Below are 13,216 nucleotides of genomic sequence, written 5' to 3' on the forward strand. Positions count from 1 at the left end.
GCTATGTGAAAGTGCATATGACTATTTCTTGAACAATTTAAGAACTATATTAATTCTGTCTTATTGATATTTTCTTCATATGTTTTATCCTTGATTCATGAAAAGTCTCTGAAAGATGGAATGACTTTGTAATTTTCATTTTTTCAAGAAGCACCAATTTTGATTTACTTCTTCAACTAATGAGCTTCACCCTCTCCTTTTCTTAATCCCGATTTCCCCCAAAAGTATCACTAAATCTTTTGCTCAGACACATAGGTAATTGATGTTAGTGAAGTTTTAAATCTTCATTTTTTACCACTCATTTGTTACTTCTTTGAGCTACATTATTCATTTAAAAATATATCTTCACTGTCTACAATATGCCAAGGACAAATAAATCTTGAATCAGAAGGATAAAAAGTTATAGCTTTAGAGCTAACACACCAGGAATGGTGCCAGGCCCAGTTTCATACTCTTAGCAAGCTACCAGACACAGTTCTACTGATGAGTCTTAACACTTGTATGCACATCAGCAGTCAGATTCCTTGAGGCAGAATGGTTGAAAACCATTTAGCTTTTAGACCAAGGATTTACCTTAGGTTGGGAGAGACCGTATATCTCTATGTCTGTGTAAATAAAAGATTTAAATCAGATAAATGATAGTGCCTAGTATTTGGGGTTCATAAGTCACTTTTAAGTAGCTAACTTTTTGTATTTAGATAAGAATTCAAAATTTTGTATATAGTTTTTCCAGACTTGATGCATTCCATGAAATGTGAAGTTCCCAGTAACTTCATGGAATTACCAGATTTGTTCAATCAGATCTCAGAACAGGCTCACCAGCAAGATTAACTAGTATGATTCCTTTATTTTCTATGTGATTAAGACTCAGAATAGCCAGATCACTTGCCTAAAAATGTAAAATCATATAGTGGCAAGTAAGATTAATATATGTGCCCTTTGTTAGTACTTTTGATTGACTTGACCTCTTGAAGGAAGTTATATGTAAGCTTGGCCATGCATTTTAATGAGTGGAGATGGATAGTTGATAGTTTTCAAGAGTATTTGGGGAAAAGTGAATAAAAGTTTATGGTATGTGATGGAAAGATGAAGAAGAATAGAGAACATTGTATAATGAGTTTAAAAAATCAATTTAGGCTATATCTTAACAGGATTTTGAATGTCAGGCTAAGACTTATTTTCTAAAGCATAGAAACAATTACTCTATTTTGTTTCTAATTTTATTATATTTTGAGTAAGGGGGTAAAGTAAATGAAGAGAAATTAATGTGGTAACTGAATTAAGAGATGTAGACATTGAGGGTTAGTTACAGAATTATTGGAAAAGTGTAGTACGAGTACATAAATAAATGGTGGCAGTAAGAATGGAATTAGAGAGAAGGCATTAAGTGTAGAAGAGCTTGTAATTTGATGTGTCAGTGTAATGTGTGACTAGAGATCTCATGTTACAGAGCTACAAGTTAATGAAAATTGACAGTACAATTGAAAATAGATTAATAGTTTGTCCAATAATCTTTCTGAACCTGTGTAAGTAAGCATAGGAGCAATCATTTTGTTGATGTAGGCTGTACCTGATATCATCACCACAGCCAGTCATTCGATACTGAGGAATACTCATTAACTTAGAGTAACTCATTTAAATAATAGTTTAACAATTAATTTAGTTATTGAAATTGAACAATCTAATTCTTGTTTTTCTTTTTCGTCTTTTGGCAGTACTAGAGATGGAATGCAAAGCCTGGAGATTTCTAGGCTGGCACTGTATAACTTTGAACCATGTTTTCAGTCTCATGATTTTTAGTCTTCCAGTTTCAAGAGAGACACTGAGGTTCCACCCACAAGGAATTTCATACATAGTAAAGAAAATGTTCTTTAATAGAAGAGAAGCAGTTTTGTGTAAACTCTATCTAAAAGATTGTAAAAAGGGAGGGCTTTTGATATAATATGTTTAGAAAGCCAATTTGTTCCTTTCTTGGTCATAATATTATGGCAGAATATTAGGACAAAATCTAATGTAGTTGAATGTACTATTAAAAATGTAGCTATTCTTTTATGAAGTTAACATTATGAACTATTGAGCTATTATCATTGCTTTGGATTTTAGCTCATTTCTTTCTACTTTGCTCTATTTCATTTTTTTTAGTTGAGAGATAAATGAGAATGAGAAAAACATTGAGGAAATATTTATAAGTCTGAGAAGTAAAAATAGCATACTTGTGTTTAATATTATTTATAGGGGGGGGAAGAGGTGGGAGGGAGCTGGGAAGGGATGCGAAGGGGAAACAAAGGAGGAGGCAACAATGCTTGATAAGAAATGTACTCATTATCTTGCCATGTAATTGTAACCCCTCTGTACGGTATTTTCACAATTAAAAAAATCAGAATTAGTTCAAAAAATTATTTACACCATTTTGTATTAGAATACATAAACTATGATATAAACCAGCAACCTCCCACTAATGGATATTCATTCACCCAAGAGAAAAGCACTTGTATGTTCATTCAAAATTCTGTCTGAACATTTAGATTTGTTAAAAATGAATCACCCAAAGGTAGAAACAGCCCAAGTGTCTATTAACTAGCAAATGGGCATGGACATATAATGTAATATTACTTAATAAAAGGAAACAAACTACTGACATGTCTAACACCATGGATGAAACTCAAAAGCATTTATAGTAAGTAAAATAAACTAGATGAGTACCCATGGCTCATGCTTGTGGTATTAGCCACCCAAGAGACTGAGGCCTTGGGGATCATTTAGTCTGGGAAGAAAAATCTGTGAGACTAGATTTCTAATTAACTAGGAAAAAGTTGGGCCGGAAGTGTGGCTTCCATAGTAGAGCACCAGCTATGAGCAAGCAAAATGATGGAGTGCTAGGCATCCAAGTTTAAGCCCTGGTATAAGGAGATTTTTTTAAACAGACTTGAATAAAAGAAACTAAATTCAAAATACTCAGTGAATTAATTTAGATGACATTCTATATGTTTAAAATGTAGGGACATTGGAGCTGTGGATATGACTTAGTGATAGTACTTGCCTACCAAGTTCACTGCTCTGAGTTCTATCTGCAGCAAAATATAAAAGAAAGAAAAAGAAGGAGGGAGAGAAGGAAGAGAGAGGGAATGAATTTAAAATGAGTTAATTTAAAAACAAAGCAACACCAAAGATATTAGAACAGAAATGAGACCAATGGTTGTCATGAAATGGGATTTTAGGGGAGCTTGAGGGAACTTTATGAGGTAATAGAAATATTCTATGTTTTTAGTGGTCATTCAACTATGTACATTTGTCAAAAGTTACAGAATTAACCAAGCAGTGGTGGCTCATGCCTATAATCCTAGCTACTCAGGAGGCTGAGATCTGAGGACCATGGTTCAAAGCCAGCCTTGGTAAGACAGTCTGTGAGACTCTCATCTCCAATTAACCACCAAAAAGCCAGAAATAGAGCTGTGCTAAAGTGGTGGAACACTGGCCTTAACAAGAAATGCTCAGGGACAGTGCCCAGGTCCTGAGTTCAAGTCCTAGGACTTGCACCAAAAAAAAAAAGTATAGAATTATATGTGTAAAATAGTTAACTGAATGTCAGGTGTATATCACTAAATAAGTACATTGCAAAAACAAAGAAAAAGACAAGACTCATCTATTTTTTTTTTATTATAGCAGTTCTCAGTGGAGGGCTGGGAAGGTGGCTCCGTGGTAGAATGCTTGCCTCTCATGCATGGGTTCGATTCCTCAGCCCCATATAAGCAGAAAAAAGCCGGAAATTTCAAATTTATTTGTTGACAACACAATTAAATATGTCACCCAAATTCATATCTTTTCCCCTCAATAAGCTGTAGCTAGAGAAATCAATTTCTTATGTTTGCTGGCACCTTGATGAAAAGGTATTTATATCGTGCCCTAGTCATTTACTAATTTATAATCTTAGCTACTCCAGACACTAAAAGCTGGAGAATTAAAATGCAAAGCCAGCCAGAGCAGAAAAGTCTGAAACTCCAACTCCAGAATAACCAACAGGCAGTGCTCAAGCAGTAGCTCATCAGCTGAGGAAGCAAGCCAAATATTTATGAAGCCTACAGTTCAAACTTCAGTTCAGGAGGGAAAAAAGAGGGACATCTATATCAAAATTATCAGTGTATGATGTTGCTTAACACTCAACAGTACAAAAGTCTCTAATTGAGATGCTTGTCTGAAATCTTTACATAGCTCTTCCCTTGAGATATCTCCTAAGTTCAGAAATTAAATCACATTATGGAAAATGCATTGATCATTTGAAGAGATCTAGAATTAATTTTCTTTAATCATTTTTCCTTGGTCCACTGACCAGTACTTACAAGCTCATCTGAAAGTTCAAGTGCTTTTAAGTAGTTCTGGATCTGAAAGTTCAAGTGCTTTTAAGTAGTTCTGGTACAAGTTTGGATTGATATGTTAAAGTAATTTAAACAATTGTATTCTTGCTATTCTTATTTTCTCTCTTTTGCTTACACCACTTCTTTCAAAGCTTAGATTTAGCAGTTTTTGTGCTCACATATTAGTTCAGAGCCTGACAGACTAGTGGATAATACTCAGTTAAACTTAGTTGATCCATTTAACTGCTTCATACCAGAGTGATTATGAAACTGCGGGTAAAGGTGGTAGGGAGAAGGGTGAGTTTCCAGTTGCCATCTCTGCATTTCCTATAAAGCAAAAGGGCATTGGTAGATGTGTGCATTATGTGATGTGAAAGCTGAGAAAACAAAGGTCAAAATTCTTTTGTAGTCCCTTACTACTTAGGAATTTGATTTCACATTCATAATCTTTTCTTGTTATTCCAGCTCAAAAAGCTCATGTGACTCACTTTTTACAAACCTACGTCTGGTTTGTTGGAGTCAACTGGCAAAAGCCACTTAACTCTGTCAAAATTGAGAGAAGTCAGTAGTCATGACTTCTATTTTATTTATGTAAGTTTTCCCCCATTTATATTCAAAAGACAATTTTCCTGCACACTAAGTGATAGAGAGGTTATTTCTATTTCAAAAATAAAGAGCAGGGGCTGGGAAGGTGGCTCAGTGGTGGCACAGTGTTTGCCTTGCATGCATGAGACCCTACGTTCCATTCCTCAGCACCATATAAGCAGAAAAAGCCAGAAGTAGTGCTGTGGCTCAAGTAGTAGAGCGCTCGCCTTGAGCTGAAGAGCTGAGGGACAGTACCCAAGGCCCAGAGTTCAGGCCCCACGACTGACAAGAAAGGGAAGGGAGGGAGGGAAGGAGGGAGGGAGGGAGGGCAGTCACCCTGCAAGAAAGAAAGAAAGTAAGGGCAGTCACCAGGCACCAATGGCTCACACCTGTTATCCTAGCTACTCAGGAGACTGAGATGTAAGGATTGAGGTTTGAAGCCAGCCTAGGCAGAATAGTCCATGAAGTGCTTATCTCCAGTTAATACCAAAAAGCCAGATGTGGAGCTGTGGATCAAGTGGTAGAGTGCTAGATTTAAGGGGGAAAAAAAACTTAGGGACAATGCCCAGACCCCGAGTTCAAGCACCAGGACCACCACCCACACAATGAAGGAATGAACAAACAATGAATGAATGAATGAATGAATGAATGAATGAATGAAATAACTAGGCTTAGGCCTGCCTTTATCTTCCTTCCTCCTTCCCTCCCTCCCTCCTTCTCCCTTTCCCTCTCCCTCTTTTTCTCTCTCTCTCTCTCTCATTTTTTCTTTCTTTCTTTCCTACTTGAACTAGGCCTAGGCACTGTCCCTGAGCTTTTTTACTCAAAGCTAGTGCTCTATCACATGAGCCACAGCTCCACTTCCAGTTCTATTAGTATTGGAGATAAGAGTCTCATGGACTTTCATGCCTGAGCTGGCTTTGGATCTTGAACCTAAGATCTCAGCCTCCTAGAATTATAGGCATGAGCCACTGGAGCCTAGCAACATGGCTTTTTAAAAATGTTTAATCTGTATATTTATGTGTATTATTAATTATTTGATAATAGTGACAGTTCAGATTTCAGAAAGTAAACTTTGTGTCTAACTTATTTTTGCTTCACTTTATTAATAAAAATATTTTAAGCTATTTATTTTTTCCACATCTGGCTGCTATTATCTTGACTATAATTGCCTAGTTTCCTTTCTAGCTGATCTATTGCTAGTTTTTATCGAGATGTTATTAAAGAATATAAATGCTCCATAGGGATCAGTCTCAGCCAGAATATTTTCAGTTTCTCAGCTAAAATGAAACAGATCTGGTGGTTTGGCTATTAGTAAGTAGTCAGATTTGTTGTCAGAGTGCGTGAAGGGCTCTCAATTCATTATATTAGTTGTTCCTGCAAGGTAGCATTTGAAAAATGGCTTCAGCTGTTTATGGATTGTGGTCCTTGGGCACCAGATAGTGGATGCTGGAATGTATTGCAGAAAAGCTGATTATACTACTAGGATCTGTAACAGTAAGAGTAAAAAGTCATTTGTAATACCTGTGTCTGGCTCTGTTGGATATAGTTATATTTTTATTTCCTTCTGAAAGCTTTACCTTATTATCAGCTTATCTCGGAAGGAATAACATTTTGCAGAAATGTGACTTTGGGTGAAAATATCAATAAGCTATGCATGAGAGAAGTGTATAGAGAAAGACTGATTTGAACTTTGAGGATCCCAGATACTTTGCCCTGTTTATTACCTAGCTTATTGGAGTCATGGTTCACCATGACTGAAATTTCAATCATAGTCACTTCCTGTTCACAATGTTACTATATTTTTACTGAATAACATCAAAGAATGTATATTTACCACACGATATAATTGCTTTGTGGTCACAGTTCAGTTCTCTGACACTGTGTCTGTTCTTTCCCTCTACCTCTTCCTTTCTCCTTCCTTTCTTCCCCTCCATTTCTTGTTTCCTGTCCCCCTTCTTTCCTGTCCAAGAGCAGTTTGTATTTTATATAATCACAAATATTGCAGATGTTTAAATGTACTTTATCTCCCTACCCCCTTGTATATTTCAGTATTACTGCTTTCAGAAGAAAGTTCAGATTTCTCAACCTAGGGAATCATTCATGATTCTTTAATTTATTTTGTGCCTCATCCTTACTCATGACCCTGCAGGTGTTCTCTGATTCATAGTTGATATTTTAGAAGCTCCATTTCCCTTTGCATTTCTATCTGTGTGGTTGCTTTCTTCGCCCATACTCTATTCACCTAAAAATCACTTCTTTCTTTGACACTCTGCTCTGGTCTCTCCTCTTCCAGGAAGGCTTCCTCAATCACAACTAACCTGCCTCTTATTATTCCCACTTAGACTAGCCAGTAAACTCATAATAACATTTTGTAAGATTTTTATAACCATATAATCATAATCTATAATAGTATAACCATACTGTAATCATACACTTACTTATATAACTTTCAATAAAATAATACTCCTTAAGGTTAGAGATGATAAGGTCTTATCTTTGAATCTGGCATATAGGCTTTTCAAATGAATGAGTGACTTTTATAAATACATTCTGTAATTTTATTTGCTTAGGTCTTGACTTCTCAGGCAAATAATTGTAAGGAGGGCTTTGATATTTTTCTCACAAGGGACTTTTTGATTGACTCTTAACATCTGTGTCTCTACCTATTCATTTCCCATATTACTACCTAAAATGTTTGTTTAAGGAATATATGTGAGACTTGTTGGCTAGAGGATATAATAATATTGCTTTTATGTTGTTAAAGAACATGGAATACATTTTATGAAAAAATTGGAATGACTAATTCTGTGATCATGAAATTGTACATTCTAGCTTATCATTATATATTGTGAAACCTGTGGCTTTATTAGAATATAATATTTCCATTTAGAAAAGAATAGGCATTGAACTGCTTCCTCATCTGAAAGTAACATGGTTATACTCTGTAGATTTTAACCTAGTCTTAATCTAAGAGGCTAAAGAATATCTGCTAATAATGGATTATAGAACTTAAACACGTGATTTGTGATCTTGAGGTATCATTATTGTATTTGAATCATTCTTATAGCAAAGTAGAAACAAAGTATGAAGAAATTAGTATTTTCACATAAGATCTTAAAAAATACTTTAGTTATTTCATGTTAGACTCTTTTCACTTAAAATAGTATTATATACTTAATATTTTTATTCATGTAATGATTTGTTAAAACACTGTGTAATTATGATATAGCAAACTGAGTCAGTTTATTGTAGCTGAATCATAGTCCTGGCTGTTCTTTATTTAATGAATGAACAAACACTGTATTATTAAGATTCAATGTCCTTCAATTGCACTTGCTTGCAAAACAAACTTATTAGATCTTAAATACCCTAAGAAATACGTTCCTATGTATTTTTAGATATATTTTTATTTTTTGTCTGTGAAATATTTTGAAAAATCCCTTGTGAAATTATACAAGGGGGAAAATTACCCATGTCACAATAATTGAGTATCCACTCATTCTCAAAGACCTCAACCTGCTTTAAAAACTATTTTTGAGAATTATGATTTGTCAATTTCCTGTGGAAGATATATAAAGTATAAAGGCTTAATACGCGTTAGTTTATTACTACCATTTAAGAATACATTCCCTGTTTTGGTTTTGGAGCGCTGCCTCCAAGAGGTTCATAGCATTTGGTACGTAGTTCACGTATTTGTAGTCTACAGACCTTCCCTCGCGAGGCAGAGGCTTCATGGTTCTTATATTTGCATTTTCTACTGGTAGAAAGCTCAACGATGGTAATTAATTAAAAAAAAAAGAACTTTCATGTCGTTACAAATAAAACTGAGGGCTTTCTTTTCAAGACTAGTAATTTATACCTTTAAAGAGCCACATTATTTTGCTTTTGTCTCAGAATGTATTATGCTTCACAAGTTTACTGTGACAGCCTGAATAGAAAAGGGGGGAGGGGACATTGTCTTCAGCTGGCATGCTGTTATCAGAGGGAATGTGTTTCTGGACATGAGATTTAGCATTCATTGGTTGTCTGAAGAAAGCTATTTCATCTGAGGATTGGACAAGAAGCTGCGTCAATTTGCTGCCCGTCTCCAAGGCACTGGTGATGCTGCCTTCACAAGCTGGCTAACGTCACGGCTCCATCACCCAGCGGGGTGTGGACTCTCTTTTTCTCTTCTTCCCTATTTAATTCTCTATTTGCTGCCTACTGCATTTCTTAATCTGTCTTCTGCCAAATGCTAACAGCATGATATTTTGCAATCATCTAGGTGAATACAAGAAAGACGAACTCCTAGAAGCTGCTAGGTAAGTGATTCCATTCATTTTTAAGTGAGTATAATGCATTTAAGAGAGAAAACGGGGAGGGCAGGTGGAGGACTATGAAAATTATAACGTGTTATTGTCTTGCTGGGATTTTAGGCAATAATATGGATAGACACTTATACTAAATATTTGTATACTTTACATGGTTAGTAAATATGACAGTATCTTTCACTAGATAATGATTACAAGGTTAATTTTATTTGGAACATTTCTTAATGTACCTACAAATCTTAGTTGGCAAGCCTCATTCTGGTCTGAAGATTTTCCAGCAAAGCTTAATGAAGGGTATAAAGTAAATGTTAAAAATCCTCACCTGATTATTGTTGTTGTTCCTTGCTATGTATAATTTAAATAACAGATTGTATGTATCTTTTAACTGCAGTGTCTTAAATCATTAGTCAGAATAAAGTTTGTTATAATTCTTTAAAAATATAGAAAGCTACATTATCCAAGATATATCACTACATAATGAATAGCAGGAATTAATTGAATATTGTTAGAGATTCATTTTGATTCACATAATAAATTAAAGCAAAGCCCTATTTTCCACCCTTTTGTGAACATATATCTATAAATATACATAAGAAGCTCGGTATTTTATAGAAATTTACTTACTACCTTTTTGTAGGAGCGGTAATGAAGAAAAACTAATGGCTTTACTGACTCCTCTAAATGTGAATTGCCATGCAAGTGATGGGCGAAAGGTAAGTTCTTTCAAATGTAATCTCCTCCAATCATTTCTTGCTTTATATTGAAAATGTTGAAGTGGGCATGCATATGTATACACCTATCTCTGTGCATATAGACACACATATATAGTTGTACTTTTACTCTAGTATCTTTTTCCTATACAATGAAATCCAGCTCTGTTATTGGCAGTTGTGACATGTTCATAGAGCATCGGTGAAGCATGGATATTAAGTAAGATTTTCTCTTAAATATCAGATACTGAAAGTTGCAGCTTTGCCAGTGACTAAAATTAGCACATATTTCTGTATATAATAATGGAGATTGAAAAGATGTATGCCCTATTTACTCATTTTTGTTAGAACATTTGCATTTTTTATTTCTTATTTAGCATAATTTGTTTGCTAGATATTAGTACTTGTTTCATTAAAGCTGAGAAAATAGTAATGATTTTTAGGTATATGTAACAGCTCTGCTTGTTAATTTTTATTTACTAAGTTCTAACTGTGACATTGAAAGAAAATAGATTAAGAGAGAAATGTTGTACAATGTGTACAGTTGGCATACATATGAGGGAATGTATAAAATGTATAAAATGTGCTTCGTATTCTTCTTGAATATACATCCAAGTGGGAACCTTTACATCCTTAGTAATCGACTGCAAAGTTTTTCAGTGATTTACCTAATAGACTGAAAAACAGAGCATTCCCTGCTTCTGTAAACCAGGGGAGATTTACCCAGTACTATTTCTGACTTTAGGGAAGTGTTTTAACTGCTTATTTTCCTTTCATTTTGAAGTTGCTTTGGGGATTTAAAAACTCATATGGGTCTTGAAGATCCATATTTTATTTGAATCCTAGGAGTAGATGAAGTAACTTCTATGATTGTATAAAAAAGGCCTTCTCACCTGCGGTTAGTGTAGCGGTAGTGTTTAGACACATCTTTCAATGCCTAGCATACTTCAGTTTTCCATAGCCATTTAAATACTATTGAATTTGTGTGAAATTGCTATCACAGGAGTCAGTTTCTATCACAGCTTATTTTCATTCTTACTCTTATACCCCGATAGCTTCTTTTCTAGTGTAGAAAGAAAATCATGATAAAGTAGTAGAATCACTGATTCTTAATAAGTCATCTCTTTTCTTTGCTTTCTTCCCTATACAAGTGTATAGAACACTGTTATTTTTCCTTCTCCTCAAAGGAGAAGCCAATGTATTTCTTACTTAAATTCTGCAGCTGCTTTCTGTGACATTTGGCAAAGGATTCTACCCATTGCAGTTGTTCATACATTTTTTTTTTCTGTTCTGTTGTTTAGTATTTTGAACAGGACCAAGCATGGCACTTTGCATGTAGCAGCAGCTTAAGCTACAACTCTGTTGTCCTATGATAAACATAATTTTATTCTCTGAGTGAGAAAATTATCTTCATTCTTTGTTATTTAGAAAGTTATATAGAAATGTGGAAATAGGAGGTTTTATATTTTCTGTTACTATTACTTTGTGTTATTTTATTGTTTATTAATTGAATAACTAACATGAGGGAGAACTGGGTATTTTAATGTATAGAGCATTTTAATGAACACACTGGAAGGTTACTGATGTATAAATAAAATGATGCTCTTCCAGAATATACTTTTATACTTTAGATTTTCAGTTTTTAAATTGGATAGATAAAGAAAATTAGACTCAACATTTATTAGATTTTAGTGCTATGCATGTATCATATGGAGTCATTTATAGTTGTTATCTGTATACATATGAAACAAGTAAAATGTCATAGGTTAAGTGGAATTGTATTCCTATTTAGAGTTTATCCTCATTTCTGGCACAGATAATTATTGTTCCGTCTACTACTTGCAGCAAAACCAAACATAAATGTTTTCAGAAATAGTGGAGATTGAGTTTAAGAGCCATTCATTATGACACAATCTTCTTGATGATAATGTCAGGAAAAAAATGTAAGCACATCTAGCTGTTGAATAACAAGTATCTATCTCAGATATTTTCAAATGCTTAGCTAAAATGAGGAATTCTGCCATCATATTAATGAGAGAATCAAGGTACTATTTTATGTGCAGTCAAGCGAATATAGAACATGTTATAAGACCTCATCCTTTTTTAGAAGTGTTCCAAAGGACTGTTTCACCATTTAGATGAATTCTGTTCTCTTGGTTTTTACTACAAGCCTTGGTTTGTAAATTTAAAGAGTCTATGGAAATGTTAATTCAGTAGTGGTTTGGGATAAAAAAAATATTCATCTTAGAGTGCTTTGTAGGTGGAGAATTTACTTTGAGATGTGTAGGGGTTTGAGAATTTAGTGTTCCTTTTTAATGTAATGTGTGGGATTGTACAATGAGAGGGTAAATAGATTTGTAGCTCTATGCTGTGAATTGGTGACTAATTTATATATATATATATAGAGAGAGAGAGAGAGAGAGAGACGGTTAATATTTTGATTTCCCACAGACATTTGCTTTTGCAGCCTATAGAATTCTGAAAATAGTGGCATATCTATGTGCTTTCACTTTTGTCAAAAGATAAAATGTTTATTGTCAGGCACCACAGTGCATGCCTATAATCTCAACACTTGGGAGGCTGAGATAGGAGGATCTAGAATTTGAGGCTACATAACAAAACCCTGTCACAAAAATAAAGTTTAAATTGGGTTTTGTGATTCAAGAATTATAAAACACCTCTACAAAATAGAATATTCTACAAAATAGAATACTCTGCTTAGCTGAGGTAAGTAAAGAAAACAAAAAGTAGATTGGTCATGTTGAAGTTACTCATTCTGGAAAGGTTGAAGAAAAGAAAACTTATTTTTCGTGCTAGCTGAAAGTGATCTGTTTGGGGATTTGGCCATCATTCTCTCTTTTTACCCTGATTTCCCAGAAAGTCAGATAAAGAACTCAGTTCAGGCTTGTTGGCATGGAACTCTAACATGAATAACTCCATTTTGGTCTGGTTTCTCATACATAGTAAAGGACCCCAGTTGAAACTAATACCACCTATAAATTTGATTTACCATTTTGCATGTAAATCAAAATTTCAGTTTGACTACTCTAGGTAGTTCATTAAAAAAGAACAAAAGCAAAACATTTTGAGAAATATTTTGTTCTAAAATGCCATCTTCATACAATTATATTCATGTTTTTAATGACAGCTACTTTAGAAATACAGCAGATGAATATAATTTTTTCTCTTTTCCATCTCCTGTCCATTATAGTCAGATTTTACATTCCACGACTCCTACTTGTAGTGAAGACTACCAGAA

At 34.3% G+C, this 13,216-nt stretch overlaps 1 protein-coding gene across 1 annotated transcript in view; it reads left to right on the forward strand.

The window, feature by feature from the left end:
* The window catches only part of Tnks (tankyrase, TRF1-interacting ankyrin-related ADP-ribose polymerase), a 141,650-nt gene that overhangs the window by 69,866 nt on the left and 58,568 nt on the right, over nucleotides 1–13,216 (forward strand). The window contains exons 4-5 of the mRNA XM_013024125.1: nucleotides 9,202–9,238; nucleotides 9,885–9,960. Of these exons, the coding sequence (XP_012879579.1) occupies nucleotides 9,202–9,238; nucleotides 9,885–9,960 (113 nt within the window). The remainder of the gene's footprint in view (nucleotides 1–9,201; nucleotides 9,239–9,884; nucleotides 9,961–13,216) is intronic.

The sequence above is a fragment of the Dipodomys ordii genome, unplaced genomic scaffold (assembly GCF_000151885.1).
Source record: "Dipodomys ordii isolate 6190 unplaced genomic scaffold, Dord_2.0 Scaffold4, whole genome shotgun sequence".
NCBI classification, from domain to species: Eukaryota; Metazoa; Chordata; class Mammalia; order Rodentia; family Heteromyidae; genus Dipodomys; species Dipodomys ordii.